Below are 21637 nucleotides of genomic sequence, written 5' to 3' on the forward strand. Positions count from 1 at the left end.
GGGAGTTAGGACTTCAAGCATTTGGGGGAGACACAATTCAGTCCACAGCACTCCATCCTCTCCTGGAAATTAATACAAATAACTTATAATGTAAAGGGTTCAAACAAACCAGGGGAAGAATTCTAAGTACCCAAAAGAAGATCAGGCAAAGAAAATATGCAAGAAATTTACTGAGGAAATTAAATGGACAAATAAACAAAATGCATTCATGTTTCCTAAATCCTGAATTGAATAAATAAAAAATCCATTTAGAATAAAATTATTATTCTATATTCCATAGAGAAAAAAAGCTTATCAAAATAGGAAAAAATCATTTTAAAATGATTGTACCAGATAAAATACATTACTAATGTGATTATAAACCAAAAATATTTTGTAAAATACATTAGAAAAATGCACCAGGATCAGAACACACTTTTGGAGATTTATATTAGCAAAATAATATAAAATACATAAATAGTGAGTTCAAACACAAGATGCTTATGCCATTATTTACAAATAGTAAAGAACTGGAAACTGAATATTTATAAAGGAGGAAACATACACAATCTATTAATGTTATGTAATTTATAATAATGAGGGAAACTGTAATATTCTGCTTAGTGAGAAAAAGTTTCTAAAAATAAATTTTTTAAAAACACCTAAAAAATTCTATATATAAAAATTACTTAGAAACAAAAAGGAAAGTGAAATCATATAGATGCTTATATGGTTTAGATATAAGGCATCATCCAAAAGCTCAATGGTAGAGTTTAGCAGTGATATGATTGGGTTATGAAAACCTAAACCTAATCAGTGCATTAATCCACTGCATGGATTGACTGGGAAGAAACTAAAGTCAGGTAAGGTGTACCTAGAGGAGGTAGGTCACTGGGGGCAGAGTACCCACTTTCTCTACTTCCTGATTGCTCTCCACACCCTTCCACCATGATGTACTACCTTACCTCTGACCCAGAGCTATGGATTTGGCCATCTATGGACTGAGACCTCTGAAACTATAAGCCCAACAAACGTTTCCTCCTGTTTCATCAGGAGGAAAATTGCTCACCAGGTCTTTTGGACACAGCAACAAAAAAAATCTGATTAAAATAATGCTATCATTTGGAGGTTAAATATTGCCCCAAAACTCGTGTCAAAGTCTTGGTTCCCTGTAGGACCTACTGGGAATTAATGGAATCTTTAGGAGTCAGGGCCTAATGAGCAGTCCTCAGGGACTTGCCCTCAAAGGGGATTCTGGGATCCTCTTCCCTTTTGGTCCCTGGTTCATGATTTAAGTGGTTTATGCTCAACCATGTACTCCCACTATTATGTGCAGCCTTGCCAAAAATGGGGCCAATAATAATCAAAACTCTGCACCAAAATAAACATTTTCTCTTTATAAGTAATTGTGTCTGGTACTTTTTTATAGCAAAGAAAAGCTAACACAATAGGTAATTTATTTACATTATTTTTCTCTTTCTTCCTTTTTTTTTTTTTTTTTTCTTTTTGTAGTAGGGATAGAATCCAGAGGCACTTTACCACTGAGCTACATCCCAACCCTTTATGTTTCGTTTTTTAAAAATTTGAGACAGGATCTCATAAGTTGCTGAGGCTAATATTAAACTTGCTATTCTCCTGCCTCAGCCTCCCAAGTTGCTGGAATTACAGGTATGTGCCACCATGCCCAACTAGGTAATTTATTTTCCTCTTTGCACTATTCTGGATTTTATACATGTTCAAAATGAAGACATATTACTACACAATCTAGGTAAAGTGAGATATATATGGTATTCATAAATAATAACATAAGTCACTGTTAATCTCAAACCTTAGAAAGCAGGTAACATTTTTATAAGCGAAGACAACTGAGGCATAGAGATATTAATATAACTTCCCAAGGCCATAAAGCTAATTCAGTAGTGGAATCAGGAACCAGACCAAACCAATCGAAGCCCAGAGCTCACTGTAAAAAGTATTAGTGTAATTTTGTATTGAAATTTTTTGCACAGAGGATAAGGAAAGCAGAAATAAAACAAACAAACTGAATATAATCATCTCATCACAAAAAATGGAAGAGTCTAGAGAACTGCACTCTACCTATATATACATAAATAAGTGAAGTTAAGCAATATTATCTCCTGAATAACTAGTTTAAAAATGCCATACAAAATAGCCTATTTCAAAGAATTAAAACAAACAAACAAAAAAAAACTACACTTTTACTGAAAAATAATTTAATATTTATCCATTTGATAGTTCCCTGGTATTACAGATTATTGGTATTTTAATATTGTCACTGTGTAGTAGCAAATAGAAATAGAAAAAGAAAATAAAGGTTTCTTTTCATGGTGCAATGATTACTTTAACCTAATTCTTCTCCCCTGTGGGTACAAGGAATCAAACCAAGGGGTACTTTACCACTGAGCTACCTCCCCAGAACTTTTTATTTTTTGAGACAGGGTTTTACTAAGTTGCTGAGACTGTCTTTGAACTGGTGATGTTCCTGCCTAATAGTTAGGACTACAGGCATATGACACCATACCTAGCTAAACTGTGGATATATCGTAATTTTAATGGAAAAATTAATGATGCCTAGAATTTCTTTATATCAACATGAAATTTTGTGCTTTTAAAGTGGGGACGATGTTTCATTATCTATGATTTACACCTATCAACTCAATTTCTGAAGAAGCAATATATCCATTCTTCTGCTACAGTGGGAATAAATGAAAATATTGCTTTTAAATTAAATGAGCTTATTAGCTATAAAATAAATGTTCTATGTGTAAATAAATTCACATATATCAGGAAAAAGAAATTAGAGAAGTGTTAGCATTTTAAATTCTGGATTATTAAAGAAATATACTTGCAGTATTAGAGTTATCAAGAGTTCTCATATAAGTTTCAAAATATGAGGAATAATTATTTTACTACAAAATTTTTGGGGCAACTTACTCACAACCTTGTCATCTCCTAATTTATATAACCAAGCCCTAAAATACCAATCAAACCCCTTAGCTGTTTTCCTCAATGTAAAGAAATAGTAGAAGAACACTGAGTTGGAGAATTTAAACTATGAGCATCTATCTCATCCTGCCTCTATAACTGACTAAATTAGTAATTAATCTTCAACCATCAGCAGTTTCTTCATTACTGTCTTAGCCATTACTAGTAATATTCTGTCTCCTGTGTTAATGTCATTAAACTATAACTGTCTCCCAATCACACAAGTTATTATATACAATAAATGAATGATTAACTACATTTAGATATTATTAAAGACCTTAGCAAATGTAAGAATTAGCATTATAGTTGGCACATGAAATGCTAAATTACTATTTATCACATTCTCACTGAGGCAGGGACCCAGCATGTCATGCGCTTTTTAAATTGGTTTTATAGGATCAGAGTACATATATACAAGATGCTATAAGAGATACACTCTCCTTTTTAAGACTAAAAATTGTAAAGATGATATATCTTAGTCATATGGAAAGTATTTATATGAGAATTAAGTCAACAAAAAAGCAGAAATGAGAATTGAAAATACAATATAATTGATGATGACAATTGTAATATAGCTTAAACGTAGAGCACTTATCTAGTATGCACAAGGTCCCACATTAAATCCCCAGCACCACAAAAAACAAATGAGAATATAATTGATGCTTTCCAGCGCCTGGGTTCTTTTGCTTGAAACTGGGACCCAACATTTGGTTTTCCTAATTATATGGGAAAATAACTTCATTTTACTCCAATTAAGATGAATTAGGTTTACTGAATTTGTTATCTGTGAAATTAAGCATTCAATATCGTCAGAAATTCAAAATTATTTTATGAAGGTAGCATTTTAAATTTAAATATAAGCAAAACAAGTACTATATCACAAATATTATTTTTAAATGGGACAAAAGGCTAAGAATATAGCTCTGTGGTAGAGTACTTGCCTACTATATGCAAGGCTATGGGCTTATCCCTACCACCACAAAAAAAATAAATAAATAAAATGGAGTAAAGGTTTTGGTGGTAGAGTACTTGCCTACTATATGCAAGGCTATGGGCTTATCCCTACCACCACAAAAAATAAAATAAAATGGAGTAAAGGTTTTGATAACATGTCATTGGTTTGCCAAAAAGAAATCCATGCCCATCATCAGTGAATGAATTTGTTTTTGTTATAATTAATCTACATGGTGCTATTATACAAACACTAAAATATTCGTAAGAGGTTCTCAACAGTATTATATTCTGAAAAAGTTAGAACTGTAAATCATTTCTAGATAACAGAATTTTTCCTGCAGTACTTATTAAAATGACCAACTTTTAAAAGGTATTGAGTAGTTTTTAATGTTTTTTCAATTTTACTGATATTGCTCCAAAAGTGAAATAAAAAGTTCCCTAAAATAAGCAACAGAGAATAAGCCAAACAAAAAAAGTATTATCACATATATTAAAATTCCATGGCATATTTTTATACAATTTAAATACATAAAAGCCAATTTTAAAAAGTAGATTGATATGTACAGAAAAGGAAAGCATTCTATGGTATATTGAGAAAAGCAAGCTACAAATCAATATGCATACATACTTATATATAACACATATACCTTTATATATAAATACTTATAAGATAGTATGTTCTCGTCTATAAAAATGGTGAATACATGAATAAATGGTAAATAAAGTGAGCACTACAAAAAACACTTCATTTTGTTTATTTCACTTAAAATTCTCACAAACCAGTGAAACACAAACACATCTACACCTCTATCAATATGTATCCATCTACACATACACACACACACACACACACACACACACACACAATCTATCTATCTATATTCACTCCTATTTATGTGTATTTATATCAGAAAAGGATAAGTACCTACTAATAGTTACCTCTGGAAAATGGTATTTTTTGGAGTGGGAAAGAGGGTGGAAAAAGATGTGAGGGAGAACTTTCACTTTTAGTATAAATCCCGCTGTAGCACTTTTTTATGTTTAGCTTCTACTTCACTTAAAAAAAAAAAAACAGCAAAATAAACATTCCTTTGGAGCTTTTACCACAAAAACAGGAAAAAAAACAGCTTTTATAATCTAAACAAGATAAAACATTTTCATCTTTAAAAATTAGGATTTTAGATTATGAGCATGCTGTCAGTTTTAAAAACAGAATTCTAAAATTATATTCATCAGCAGTCTGCTATACACATTACTTTATCTAGTGAAATGATGTCAGAAAGCAAGCATGGTGTGTGACATTCACATGATTAAAGGATCACATCACTAGCTGCCTCTCCTCATACCTTAAAAGGAAGTTTTAGAAATAAAGTTCACCCTATACAACATTTTAGCATCACTGGTCTACTTAAGTAACTTAACACTAACAGCTAGGGTTATACTTAATAACAAAATAATTATAATAGTGAACACAAAAGCTCATATTTAAAGGCCGGGGATATAGCTCAGTTGGTAGAGTGCTTGCCTTGCATACACAAGGCCCTGAATCAATCCCCACACCAAAAAAAAAAAAAAAAAAAGGTGTAAAGTCTTCTCAATCTAAGAGTCTTCTCAATCTGATACAATTAAACAGCTATTATATGACAAGCTTTGGGGTATAAAGTAATGTGACTAGAAAAGTATAACATATTTCTTGTATTTGAGAAACTAAGTTTAAAGCGATAGTAACCTGTAACAAATATCACAGGAGACAGTGACCAAATAACCCCACTAGCCTCCTGGAAGCATCATTATTTTTTTCTTATTCTATAAAGCTATTTTTGGATTTCTGAGAATTTCTAAATTTTACTCAATGATGGAATGAACTTACAGATTTTACAGGAGTAACAACTCAATAAATATTTATAAACCTAGGTCTCTAAGAAAATAAAATTTAGAGACATAATTAAATTCAATAAATGTTTTGTGCTAAATCAGTGAATAATTTTTATAATAAAATCTATAGACATTTATTTACAGTATGGTTCTTAACTAGGGGAAATTCTGTCCCCTAGGGAACATTTGACAACACCTAGAGGTGTTTTTGTTTACTACAACTGGTATATATGTGTTGAGGAAGGAACTACTGGTATACAGAATATATATATAATAGCAGGATATCAGGCCAGGGATACTGCTAAACACCCTACAATACAAGAACAACTTCCCCAAACAAATAATTATCTGGGCCAATATGTCAAAAGTACTGACATTAAAGATAACCCTGATTTACTTTAACATCTTATCAATCTGCAACTCAAACTATTAAAAAGCCTTACTTTCTTTGAGTTCACTAAAAAAACAAGAGAAGTGGCAAAAAGTACAAAACAAAACAAAAAAACAAACTGCAGGTTGAAATACATTGCTATGAAGCATATCTTGCGTGTCAGGCACTACACAAAGACTTCAACTCTAAAGACAAAACATCTCTAAGTAAAGAAATCATCCCATGATTTGCCTTGCTAGTTAGTCAGAGATGGGCTGCAAGTCTCCATCTGTTTGATCTAATGCTCATGCTTTTCCCATTACATCATTAAGCAGCCCAAAGAAATTTTAATCTAGTCTAAAGTTCACAAATGTTATTCATGGGACAGCCTCTCTGACCTCATCTCAGGGTATAGTCCCTTTTAGTGTAGACAATTACTAATAAGGTTGGCTATCTGATTGTTAAATCCATAGATGATTTAAGATCATAAATGCTACTAACTGGCATCACAGCCAAAGGAAAATATGAAAATTATTTTGTTAAAAAAAAAAGTACGAATATACAAATGTGTAGTGCCTTCGTTATAGAAATCACTGTATTCTCTACAGTGGCTCAGTGATAGAGAACTTGCCTAGCATGTGCAAGACCCTGGGTTGAATCCCCAACACTGCAAACAACCAAACAAAACATAAAGTGGCACAATGCACTAAGGTAAAAAGAAAGAAAACTGAGAAAGGAGGGAGCAGTCAGAGAAGAAAGAGAAATGGGATAGAGAATGGTGAAGAAGGGGAGAGAGAAAATGAAATGAGTTAAAAAGAAATTGAGAGAATAAAAAGGAAAAAGAGAGCTGGGTATAGGGGTGAACACCTGTAATCCCAGCTACTTAGGAGGCTGAGGCATCACAAATCAGCATCACAAATTTGAGGCCCAGTCTGGGCCTGTCTCAAAATTAAAAAATTAAAAGGACTGGGGAATGTAGCTCAGTGGTAAAGTGTCCCTGCAATCCCCAATACTGGGTGCAAGATTGGGGCGGGAACTGGATTGTAGACTTAGTAGTCATTTTTTTTTTTCTGAACAATATTTTTTATATCAAGGATAAATTTTTATTATTAAAATACATTTTATAATTTAAAAATACATGACATCCAGGTGTGGTGAGGTGTACTTAAGAGTCCCAGCAACTCAGGAGCCTGAGGTAGGAGATCACTTGAGCCCTGGAGCTCAACACCAATTGAAACGACATAGTGAAACCCCATCTCAAAACAAAAACCACACGAAAAAAATCCATGAGAAGAAATGGAGAAAAACACTAACATTAAGTGAATATACAAGAACTTTTTAATGATGATTAGGAAACATCTAGTACTAGGATGGTAAGAAACAAACAATTTTATATGGTAATAATAAAGATTCAAGTTACTTACCTTAGTAAAGTTATTCAGATGGCCTAGCTTTCTCATATTTGATACTCCTTGCAATTTGGCCACATTTTGGAGTATTTCCCTTAAGTTATCAGAAGGTTCTAGAAAAAAAGGACAATTTAACATAATTTTATAAATATTTTCCTCATCAAACATCAAGACATGCAGTATTAAAACTTCACAAAGTTTGCTCAAAATAAATTCACTTAGTAGACTTGAAATACCATAGCATGTGTAAGACCCTGCGTTTAATCCCCAACATGACATCAATTACCTTTACATTTCTATTCTGCTCTTACCTAATGTCCAATTCTGTATATCACCTGGAATTATGCAACCAAAAAATCATAAATCTCAACACAGTAGTCTTTCTTGCTACTATGTGGCAAAAGGGACCAAATATGCTGTTCTGTTTGGATCAATCAAAAGACATTAGCCATCAAGCAGCCCAGATAAATGATTTCCAAAAAAAAAATGACAGAAACATATGTGTGCCCTACAACTACATCAGCTCACTGCCTTAAGAGAGTTTCCAGGCCTTTGAACCAAGAGGAAAAACTAAGCAAACTCTCTTGAGTTAAAGAAACAGAGCTAAGAGTTTCAGAACAAGAATTACTGGAGGAAAAAAGCACTGTCTATAAAGAAAACTCTGGCGATCTAGCAAGGAGCCCTGTGAGTATTCAGTAGAATGATCACTGATACTTGTGAGGAAATTACCCAAGGCTAGGAAAGAATAACTCAAAAGAATTAAAAGGGAAAAAAACTGAGTAATCACTTAGATCAAGAAATAATAACTCTTACAGCCAGATTGAAAACCTCATGGGGCATTAAATGAGTATTTAGAGAAGACTTGACTCAGTGCAGAACAATTAGACTAAATATTTATTTGATCCCACCTACCAAATCTTAAAAAGTAAAATAGTAAAGAATCCAACTGCTTCCAAATAACTAAACTGTGTTTAGGACCAAAGCTTAAAGATTTTTAAGAACAATAAGAACAAAAAATGTTAAAGACTAACCTTATAATGTTTAGCGTTCACCTGAAAATTACCAGGTATGTTAAGAAGCAAAAAGTAGAATGAAAGCCTATCATTGAATGAGAACAGATTCCATTAAATACAATTATAAGAGATCATGAACAGGTAAATGTTAGTATTTTGTAATACCATTTTGATATAAATTTTATCTGTTTGAAAAATTGAGGGAGAAAATTATTAAGCCAATGATGTTAAATAATTCAATTATATTTGAGAAGTTGATAAGATTTTAAAACAACGCTTAAGGTAATTTAAGACCTATGGTAGTTTGCAAAGGCAAGATTAAGAATCATTAAAGAGCCAGGCACGGTGGCACATGCCTGTAATCCCAGAGGCTTTGGAGGCTGAGGCAAGAGGATCACAACTTCAAATCTAGCCTTAGCAAGGCCCTAAGCAACTTACAAGACCCCATTTCAAAGTAAAAAATAAAAAATGGCTGGGCATGTGACTCAGTGGTTTAATCCCTGGTACCAACAAAAAGAGTCATTAAAGGCAGTGTGCAACTCATCTAGTAGACATATATAACCTAAACATTTCACATACAACACTGTCAAGCAGCAAACAAAACCTTTTACTAAACTGATAATATGGTTACTCATTTCTAATGCTCTCACAGAACTAATAGTTAAGAGGAGATATATTCCTCACAAATTTTTTTTTTTTTATCTTTCAATTACTGCCTATTTTCTGGATACAAAATGATCACAGACCCTTTTATAAAACCATAAACTTGTTACAAAAATGAAATATTATATCTGAGTCCATTCATTCCACAAGTATTAACTGAATGCCTGTTATGACAAGGTACTACTTTAGGTACTAAGAATACATCAATGAATAAGACAGATCTCTCTTTAATGTATTTCACATAAAACAAAGAAAACTGACAACAATATAAAACCTATGCACACTATTTCAAAACTGACGGGTCTTGACAAACCAACATCAGGTCAAACGTTTGTCAAATTAAGATGTTATCATTGTCAACACCAATCAAAATGACTCTTCTACTTTCCTCTTCTACTTTCCTCACCGCCTTCTTCTTTAAATAATTAATTACCAAGAAACCCAAATAATGGATTTCAAAGCTTCTTTATAACATAGTTTCTGAAAGATAGAACATGTTTCCCCCAAATGCTATGTTACTTCCCAAACCAATGTAAAACATCATTAAATACATTTTAGACATCTGAAATACTAACATTCATGTACTACAATGTTGCTATGAGGAATTTTAACATGAAATAGCATGTTAAAGTTCTACTATAATGAAATGAGAAATTTCTAGTTTCTCTTTTACTTGTTAAATCGTGAGTTGGCAAACTTTTTCTGTAAAGGGCCAGATCAAAAATATTTCAAATACTGCAGGTCATAAGGTCTCTGCTGCAACTGACTGCTGTTGCACCAAAAAGCAAGTGTAGAAAACACATAAATGAATGAATGTAGCTATTAGTTGCAGATGCTATAAAGAAAGTACCACAGACTGAATGTCTTATAAACAACTGAAACTTATTTCTCACAGTTTTGGAAACTTCAAGTCTAGATCAGGGAATCAGGTTGGTGAAGTTCTGGTGATGCCATCTAGGTTGGAGACTTGTCAATGTGTCAAGTGCTCACAGTAGTGAGAGAGCTCTCTAAGGTCCCAAATTTTTATAGAGGCATTACTCTATTTGTGAGGGTTCCACTTTCATGATATAATTATCTCCCAAAGGCACAACCTCCTAATATCAACACACTGGAGGGTTAGGATTTCAAGTATGAATTCTGTAGGGATACATCTGGTCCATTGCAGTCTTTCAACAAAACAGACATAGAGCAAAGTTTGCCAATCCTTATCTAAATAGTCAAAACTTATATCAGAAAGTGATTAAGCTAAAATCAGTGAGACTATTATATGGGAAATAGGAAAAACAGATGGTAGAGTAGCAAAAAGAAATGTAAGGAGAGATTTACCTGTCTTTATTTCTTCATATATGCACTTCGTGTTTCCAACTCAGCTTCTACAAAACTGTCTACTGATAATAGTGCTACATGAGAAGCATAAAGCCTATGGGAGGTAACCTAATTGAATGATAGTCTCTGAAGCTTTTAAACTGAGAAACTCATGGTTGAAGGAGGGAGAAAAGGGAAAATGAAAAGACTTGTAGGGAGTTGGCTAAGATGGCCAGCCACTCAAATGCAAGGAAGCAAAATATAAATGAACTTCTAAAATTATAGTGGTTCTTTTCCTCTTATCATGTAGCTCATAAATCCTATGTGTGTTGCTGATTAACTTCTCTGGAGATAATGAAATAACTGCAGTCAACTCTAAATATCCAGAGACTTCATATCTGGAATGGTAGAGTTAAATACAATCAATTTAAATCATCTTTGATGTGATTCTTATCTTTCTATCTAGGAGTTGTCTACTGATTGTGACACTGAACATTTTGGTGTTTTTTAGTAGAACAGTTAAAAAATAATGTTGTATCATTACTTTCACATATTAACTACTGTATATGGTTAAAAAATGCAGATTTTGAAGAGAAACCATAATGTCAAGAAATATATTTTCTTGACAGTATTTTGTCTTGTTTTTTGAACTGAACACAGTTATAACCATAAGCAGTGCTGAATAGTGACACAGTTAATTACCTCTGAGCAATTGAAGGGTTTAGATATAAACAAGAATATTTACAAAGAAGTTAATTCTAGGTGGTTAAAAATCAGTGATATATTTTCATTCCTTAGATGGTTATATTTTCTAGGCTCTCTAAATGAACATGAGAAATACATCGAAAAAAATGACTGAAAAAAACTTAATTCAGATTCCATGGCCATGAATAGATTGAAATTAACTGCACATCTACATTGCTTTTGTAAGTAAAAGGGGAAGAAGCAATTTAAAATAATTCAAATATATATTTATATACTTTATAGTATGTACTACACACAAATCATGTTCTGCATGGCATGTATATAGTACAGAATAGAATATTATATATTAGCATCACCAAAAGTCTTATATATTTATGTTGAAGTTTATTTTCTAGAATGCTTCTAAATATAAGAGTAATTCTTTGGTAAAAAAGAGTTTGGGGAAAAAAAGTTAAAAGAAAATATTAACAACTCCTGTGACAGCTACTTTTATGTGTCCATTTGACTGGATTAAGAAATGCCTAGAGAACTGGTAAATGATTATTTTGGAATGTGGATGTGAAGATGTTTCCATAGAAGACTGGCATGTGAGTTAGAGTGTACTAAGTAGGGAAGATTTGCCCTTCAGTGTGGGTTAGCAATATCCAGTTGGACAGGGACAGAACAAAAACAGAGGAAAGGTGAATTGATCTCTTTCCTGGAGCTGGGATACACTCTTTTCCTGCTGTAGAACATTAAAAAAAACAGGCTCTTCAGCTTTTGGACTCCAGAACATATATCAGCGCCACCCCCACCCACCCCGGGAGCCATGCTATCCCTGCACCGCCAGCTTATATTCATCCTGCCATGGGTCTTCTTCCATAATTATTTGAGACAATTACCCTAATAAATCTCATCTCAAATCTCTCTACATATATCCTATTGGTTTTGTTTCTTTGAAGAACCCTGACTAGTACAATTACAATTCTTAGTTCTTTTACTAAATACGTATCAAAAATAACTACATCTAAAATTAACTATATTAAAAGGTTATCTAATCCTCTCCATAAACTTCTAATATGTGCAAACACTCGTTACACATCTACTCTAAAACTCACATGCTCAAGCTCCCACTATCAAGTGGTACATGTACCAAAAGTCATTTATGGTTGTTTCTATGTCTACTTATGCCAGGTGTATTTCTATTGAGATTACATGTTCAACTTACAACTTTTCAACTTAATCATGGTGTGAAAGCTACACATACTCAGTAGAAACCACACTTCAAATTTTAATCTTTCTCTGGGCTAGTGATATACACTATGATAACAATACTGGGCAGCAGTGATAGGAAGCTACAGCTTCTAGTCAGCTACCCAAACAGAATAAATAGCTCATTCTCCATACAGTATTACTTGCTAAGCTATAATGTTTGGTAAGTTACGCGTATTAAATGCTTCTTTGTTGTTGTTCTTTTTTTTTTTTTAATTGTTCCTTCTTTTGCTGTTGTTCTTGTTTACTTATTTTTTTGGGGGTGGGGGTGGGTACTAGGGATTGACCTCAGGGGACTTGACCACTGAGCCACATCCCCAGCCCTGTTCTGTATTTTACTTAGAGACAGGGTCTCACTGAGTTGCTTAATGCCTTGCTTTTGCTGAGGCTGGCTTTGAACTCGCCAGCCTCCTGCTTCAGCCTCCTGATATGCTGGAATTATAGGAGTATACCACCATGCCCGGCTCTTCTTTCCCTCTTTTACTAGGGATCAAACCTGGGATGTAAGCATCGTAGGCAAGAATGCTACCAATGAGCAGCTGTATCTCCAGACTTAAGTGCACACTGACGTATGACATTTTCATCTTATGACAGGTTTATCGGGACATAATCTCAGCATAAATCAAGGAACATCTGTATTTGGTATAATCAAAGTGAAATTTTTTGCTATTTAAAACTATTAAGAAAATGAATCTAAGCCAGGAGTAGTGGCACATGCCTGTAATTCTAGCAACACAGAAAGCTGAGGCAGGAAGATCACAAGTGTTCGAGGTCAGCCTCAAGAACTTCCCAAGACCCTGTCTCAGATAGATAGATAGTTAGATAGATAGATAGATAAATGAATTAGGGATATAGTTCAGTGGTAGAGTATCTCTGGGTTCAAACCCTAGTACAAAACAAAACTAAAAAAGAAAGAGAATACAATCCACAAAATTGGGAGGAAACCATTAGCAGTACATATATCTGACAAGACTTTAATAAAGAATACATATAAGTTGTCTATACATCAACATTACAAGTTTAACTTAGTTAAAAATGGTCAAAATATTTGAACAGAAAAGATACAAATACAAAATTAGATAAATGTGCCCAGGATATGTTATGAGAAAATATACCTAATATCATTAATAAAAACTAATCGAAAATATAATGAGAAATGTAAAATTAAAACCACCAAGGTACCATCTGTAAGAATGATTAATATCAAAAATACAAACACCTCCAAATGTTAAAGAGGATGTGGGGCAACTAGAAGTTGTCCACACTATTGGAGGTGTATAAAATATTAGAATCACTATACAGAGCTGTTGGCAACACACAGGCTATCTAAATTATGATCCAGCTATTTAATTATCAGAAATATATGTCCAAAAATACACTCATACAATATTTATAATAGCTTAATTCATAATAGCCCCAAACATGAAAAAACGGAAATATCCATTAACAGAAGTGTGGATACACAACGTATATTACACATACATATCAAAGTACCAATCAATAAGAAAAAACATACTGATACAATATGGATCAATCTCCAAAAATGTCAAAAAAAAAAAAAAAAAAAGAAGCCAGACAAAAGGGATACATATTTTTCATTTAATTTACATGTAATTCTAATACAGGCAAAACTAATCTATGATAATAGAAATCAGATACTGATTGCTGGGTGATCAGTAATCAATTATAAATAGGTAGAAGGTTTTAGAGAAAGGGATGAAAATATTATTTTGTTTAGAGGTAGTGTTGACATGGTATATTTAAGTATCAAATACATACTTAAATATAAACTTAAAACATGTACATTTTATTTTAATTATAGCTCAACAAAAAGTTAGCATTATAACCATAAAGCTTTTCCTATATCCATAAATACTACAGGTTGAGAATTCCTTATTCAAAATGCTTGGTACCAAATTGTAATGTATTCTGCGGTCGTATATAACAACTTAGAATAAAAAGATAAATTTTAAAAAAAGCTTGGTACCATAAGTGCTTTGATTTTCAGATTTTGGTGGTGGAGGGTGTGGAATATTTGCATACATTTAAAGAGATATCTTGGAGATGGGATACAAGTGTAAATGTGAAATTCACTTATGTTTCATATAGACCTTATTCCCATAGCCTGAAGATAATTTTATACATTTTTAATGCAATTGCATTTTGACAAGGACCTATGACATGAGGTCAGATGTGTAATTTTCCACTTGTGGTGTGATGATGATTGAAAATTTCAGATTTTGGAATATTTCAGATTTTTGGATTAGAAATATTCAACCTGTACAAGCAACACCAAAAATAAATGATTTTTTTTATTTTTAATAATATATATGCATACATACAGAGATATAGAAATACATACAGAAAACTATCAGGCTAAAACTATCATAAATAAACCATATTAATTCATTTGTACATTCATTTCCTGTTCAAGTTTCTGTGTATGTGTACTTATTCTCTCTCTCTTTCATACACACACACAAAAACACCACACACGTGTATGTATATAAACATTTAATTTTAATATGACTTCCATGTCATACATTATAACTTGCAATTAACTATACTGTTAATATCTTTACCTATCCATCAATATACAATGCAAATTTATTTTTAAGTAAACTTGAGTTCAAATACAGTAAATTAGTAATAAAAAACTGCTGGCATACAGATGCTATGTGGGAGTAATAGAAAGAACAAGAATTTTGGAATAAAAAAGAACTGCATTTAAATCTAGTTTCTTCATTTGCAAACCACATAGTCTCAACTAAATCACTTAACTTCACAGGCATTCATTTTCTCATATCTATACATTAAAAATATGTAGCTCCCTTAAAAATACTATAGCAAAATATAAAATGTAATTTACCCAGTGCCTAACCTATAACAGCTACTCAATAAATAGTAACTATAATTGAAAGTTTTTGTTTAGCAAGAACAATATTTATGGATCAATCATGTGAAAGTTATATGGTCAGACCAAGCAAATGCTTAACTCACTTTTGTTTAAATTAATGACTTTTTTATTATGGGATGATTTTTATGCACTACTTTCTTAATCCAAGATTTTCTCATTTTTAAAGGAGAAACAATAATTATCTCAGAGATATATTAATGATCAAACTAGATATTCCATATAGAATGAGTCTAACCATAAAGTATTACATAATCATTAAGAAATTATGACCCTCTCTTATATATGACATAAAATCATGTGAATGACATAAAATCTTTTAATAGGTAGTTAGACTTTATTTTGCTTAAATAAAACAATGATATACACAATTCTAAAATTGTTATTAAATAATAAATTCTCAAACATAGCCCTGAGTAAACTTATTTTTTAGGTCATGCTCTTACAGATATGATACTTCGAAAAAGAAGTATATAAATAATTTATATACATTTAATGATGCCAAACATGGTTAGTGAACAAGCTATGATGTTGTCCTAAGTATTCTTAGAACATAATCCCCAATACCTCACGGTCACTTCTAAGACCTCTCAATTCTTAATCCTTTATTCCACCATTTATCTACCCTTTACTTACTTGTTTTTACTGATATGTATTAATTGTATGAATTAATGGAGTTCACTGTTAACATGCCCAATATATTCATATATTATGCATGTATTGATCATGTCCATCCTACCTTCTACCTTCTTGCCCTCTCCTCTCTTCCCCTTTTCTGTTCCTAATAGTCCCTCCTCTACTTTCAGATCATTGTTATATATTTTTTTTTAAGTTTCCACATTAGAAAAAACATGTGATACTTGTCTTTCTGTATCTGACTGACGTATTCTGTTAGCATGATGATCTCCAGCTCCATCCATTTTCCTACAAATGACAAGATATCATTCTTTTTATGGGTGAATAATAATCCAATGTGTGTATCTATCACATTTTATTTATTACATTCATCAGTCAACAGGCATCTGGGCTGATTTTATATTTTGGTTTTTGTAAAAAATGCCACAATAAACATAGTTATGCAGGTGTCTCTTCTGTATGATGACTTCATTACCTTCAGATATATACCCAGAAGTGATGCAGTTCTATTTTTATTCTTTGAGGAACTTCCATACTGTTTTCCATAGCGACTACACTAATTTGCATTCCTACCAATAGTGTATAAGGGTTCCTTTTTCTCCATGTCCTTGACAGAATGTTATTTTTTGGTAACAGCCATTCTATCTGGGATGAGGTGGAATGTCAATGTAGTTTTGACTAGATATTGGGTTTTTTTCATATATTTTCTTGCCATGTTTACTTCTTTTTCTAAGTATCTATCTTATCTGTCCATTTTTAAAATTGTATTTCTTGTTTTTGTGTTGAGGTTTTTGAGTTCTTAAGTTCATAAGTAGTTGGCACAGATTTTCTCCTGTTCTATAGGTTGTCTCTTCACTTCCCTGTTTCTTTGGCTTTGAAGCTTTTTAATATGATATAATCCCATTTATCAATTATTGGTTTTGTTACCTGAGTTAGTAGAGTCCTGTCCAATAACTGGGCCAATATTTTAAAGTTTCAAAGTTTCAGGTCTTACATTAGGTCTTTGATCCATTTTGAGTTGATTTTTGAATAGGGTAAGAAAGGGTTTAGTTTCAGTTGTCTACATGTGGATATCCAGTTTTCCCAGAATGATCTGTTGAAGAACTTTCTTTTCTCCAGTGTGTTTTTGGCAACTTTGTCAAAAATCAATTGGCTGCAGATGTGTGATTTTATACTTGAATCATCTATTCTGCTCCACTGGTTTACATGCCTATTGTTTTGGCCAATGCTTTTGTTTTTGTTACCATGGTTCTGTGGTGTGTTTTAAAATAAGATGTTGTGATCCCATCAGCATTTTTTCTCAGGATTGCATTGTTTATTCACATTCAGAGTCTGTTGTCATTCAATGTGAATTTTAGGATTTTCTTTTTTTTTTTTTTGAGTTCTGTAAAGAATGTTTTTGGTATAATGATGGGTATTGCACTGAATCTGTAGATTGCTTTGGGGAGTATAGCCATTTTACTTATTTTTTCCGTATTTTTTATCGGTGCATTATAACTATACATAATGATGGGACTTGTTGCATATCCATACATAGTATGGCCATTTTAGCAATATTGATCTGCCCAATCCATGATGAAGGAAAGTAACTTTCCACCTTTTAGTGTCTTCATTTTCTTTCTTCAGCATTTTGTAGTTTTCATTGTAGAGATCTCTCATACTCAGTTTATCCCTGGATATTGCATTATTTATTTATTTATATTTATTTATATTTATTTATGTGGTTGCTATTTTGAATGATATTACTTTCCAGATTTCTTTCTCAGAAATTTCATTATTGGTCTATAGAAAAGAAACAGTTATGTAAATTTTGTATCCTGCTACTTTACTGAATTTGCTTATGAGTTCTAAAAGTCTTCTGGTAGAATCTTTAGGATTTTCTATGTATAGAATTAGCAGCAAACAGGAATAACGTAACTTCTTTCTTATTTGTATACCTTTTATTCTTTCTCTTCCTATTTTCGCTGGCTAAAATACCTAATATCATATTGAATGAGAGTGGTCAGAGTGGACACCCTTGTCTTTTTCCTGATCTTATAGGAAATATTTAAAGTTTCTCCCTATTAAATGTGATGTTGGCTTTAGGTTTATCATATACAGCCTTTATGATGTTGAGATATGATTCTTCTATATCAAATTTATTCAGGACTTTTATCATGAAAAGATGTAGAATCACATCAAAGGCTTTTTCTGCATCTACTAAGATAATCATGTGATTTTCATCCTTGATTCTATTAGGGTGCTGTGTTATGATTATTGATTTATATATGTTGAAACTTCCTTGCTTGCATCCCTGGAATAAAAACAAACAAGTCACGGTGTATAATTCTGTAAAATGTGCTGATAAACTTGATTTGCAAGTATTTTATTGAGAATTTTTGCATCATATTCATCAGGGATATCTCTAAGTTCTTTTATTGTGTGCCTTATCTGCATTTTTCTTACCTAAATTCTCATTATTTTGTGACATGTGGTATATAGTAGAGCATTATCTGTGTATGTCTGTTTAGCCCTATATATCCAATGTTTTCACTCCAAAAATGAGAAAGTAGAAAATTAGGTGAACCTTTATAACATAAACCAAATGAGACAGTTAGAAACTAGGTGAGCATTTACAATATAAACCAAGATTTATTAAGGGTTTTAAGTTCCATGAGGGCAAGAACAACATTTTGTTTATAACTATATCCCAAGAGCCTAGTACTCTCCACCACATAATAGGCTTTCAAAAATTATTTTTCTATGTTAAAGAATAAAATATGTAAGTGAATAAATTGTTTTTAAGAAAGATTAGGTTGTTCCTGCTAAAAGTATTCTAGAAGAAAGAAGCCTAACTATTTTTTATTGAGCAGGAACTGTTATGTCTGGTTATGTACTAATTCTACAAAAGATGTCTTATTGCTTCCAGTAAGCTTATGAAGCAAAGTTGCAAGAGGACAGGAAGAAGAAAAAAAATTTATGAAAGGAATGTATGGAGAAGGGGTGACATACAGCACACCAGGCAGCAGGGACCTAAGTAAAAGTAAGTTTTAGTTTCTTCCATTATCTCCATTCCTCAAAGTTTCATATACTCATGAGCTCTTTCTCATTAAAATCTTTAATGTTTTTTTGAAGGACTAGAGACTGACCACAATCATAAAGCAAGTTTTTAATTCTATCTCCACTTAATTGTCTCTATCAATAATTGTTCAAAAACAGTTTTACAGTAAATCACTTACCAAGTTTTTCAATAGCGGCCTTAATGTGGCAGGGAAAAAAAAGGCAATTGTAAACTCTTAGTGGATACATGTCCTTTAAGACATTTTCTACCTATGGGAAAACTTCTCCTTAAAAGTTATCTGAGTTTTTTTTTCTTCCTAATATTCCATCTTCTGTTTTCCAAAGAGTTGAGTTGTTTACCCCTTTCCAAATTCCCTGACTTCTCCTCTTTCATTTTACCACATTTCAATTTCTCTTTTATCTCACATATAAATTATGGCAAAAGTGGCAAAATGAATCCCAAGTGATTACAGTGTCTTTCCTTCATTTCACCCAGTCTCCAAGCCATTGCGAGATTAACTTTTATCACTCTGCCTTCCTTAAAATTTTCTATGAAATAGTCTGAGAAATCTGGAATAGAAGTAGAATGATTTGTGAGTACACATGAACAAATGCTACATAACATGCTAGAAAAGTTGAATATGTACAATAATTTATTATAGCAAAATTAAACAACCACATAAATCTGAAATGTAATTATGTCTTTAATATTATCTATGATTACTCTACAGAGACATAAATGACTAAAGACACATGGATATTAATATAGTTGGGATTACCTTTATAAAAGCCAGGGGCAAAATCATCTCCTCCACCAGCAGACAATGAGAGTACATATCTTATCCTTATCCATAGGAGCAAAGGCTGAGGAGACATTGCTTTAAACTAGCATTTCTGGAATTCTAATAATTATTATTTCAAAGAGTTATATACTTTAGTAGGGAAAGAATCTATCCCAATGATAGCATCTTGAAGGCCTTCTAGATTATGATAAAATATCTCTAATAAAAGTAAAAACTTTCCAGGAAAGTCTAATCCGTTTTTGGATAGAGTAATAAAATACTTTTTCTTTTACATATGTCAAAATTTACCCCCTTTGTAATTTGTATGTACTTATTCATGTGTAACCATCACGTAGAGCAATTCACATACAAAAAAAAAAAATTCCTTTCAACCACTGTAGTAGCAATAACCCTTTAATCATTCACATTTTAAATGTAAATATAATAATGGGAATTAGCAAAAAAATCTATAAATCAATGATAACTGCAAGTAAACCAGTTTAACTGGGTTATATTTCTGATTATGAGGAAACTGAACATGGAAATGGTTCCTGGTTTCATATGTAGAGAGCCTTCAAGTCATCACACTATTCTAAGAACAAGTAAAAAGCCCAAAAGACTGAAAAATCAATAACTTTTCTTGGATTCATAACAGAAGTACAGGCACAGGACAAAAGATCAGATGCCCAAACTATCACCTACTAAGATCAGAAAGTAATACAAAGAATTACATCTTAAATAAAGCAAAAGATGCATGAATGAAAACCATTGTGGGAATAATTGAAGTTGAATGAAAACATCAACTGATGGGCTGCTGCCCAATTAATCCCAAAGCAAGACAAATAACCATCATAATACATTTTATTCAAAATATTTAAGACTAAAGCATAAAAAATTGTTAACATGGACAAAAAAAAAAGATTACCTAAGAGAAAAGAAATTTGAGACAGACTACACATATATATATGTAAAAATATATTCATAAAATATAAAAATATATATGATCTTGTACAAATCATAACTCAAAATATCAGTAAGAAAATCAGGAAATTTTGAAAAGTGACTATATATTACGTAACATAAAGAATTTACCGTTAATTTACTTAGTTGTGTTAATGGCATTACTGTTATATATTTTAAAAGTCCTTATCCCTTACAGATAGATACCAATGTATTTGCAGTGAAATGATAAATGACTGAGGGGGCTAGGGTACTGGGTTCAATCCTCGGCACCAAATAAATAAATAAATAAATAGTTATGAAAAATATTTTAAAACAAATAAATAAATGTCTGAGATCTGCTTTAAAATTATTGATGAAGGGAGAGGGAGGCTATATAGATGAAATAAAGCTGCCACATATGTTTATATTAGCTGAAGTAAAGGATACATGAGAACTCATTATACTACTTTCTCTAATTCTATGCTTGAAAATTTGAATTAAATATTTTAATAAATATCTAATAATTCCAAGTAACAAAAGTATGGGTCAGCAGCATTTCTTATACACTGCTTTTATGAAGAAGTACAAAATGGTATATAAACAAATGTTGTGGAATGAAAGTAAAGGATTTGCCCCAAAACTTTACTTACAAGCCATTCTGCTTAAATTCCAAGAAAAATACTATTTCCAAAACACTCATACTTAACACATCCTGGTGCTGAATAAGAGGAAGGACAGTGGCAGCTACAATTGAATGAAAAGAAAGATTTGTTCTGGGCTTTCTTTCAAAATAA

The 21637-nt window shown here is 32.1% G+C and overlaps 1 protein-coding gene across 3 annotated transcripts in view; it reads right to left on the bottom strand.

Annotated features, from left to right (window-relative positions):
* Positions 1–21637, bottom strand: part of Rictor (RPTOR independent companion of MTOR complex 2) — a 107727-nt gene that overhangs the window by 67963 nt on the left and 18127 nt on the right. For all 3 annotated transcript variants that reach the window (XM_071612686.1, XM_027936207.2, XM_071612685.1), the window contains one exon: positions 7609–7706. In XM_071612686.1, coding sequence (XP_071468787.1) covers positions 7609–7706 — 98 coding nt within the window. The remainder of the gene's footprint in view (positions 1–7608; positions 7707–21637) is intronic.

This window comes from Marmota flaviventris, chromosome 5, assembly GCF_047511675.1.
Source record: "Marmota flaviventris isolate mMarFla1 chromosome 5, mMarFla1.hap1, whole genome shotgun sequence".
Taxonomy (NCBI): Eukaryota; Metazoa; Chordata; class Mammalia; order Rodentia; family Sciuridae; genus Marmota; species Marmota flaviventris.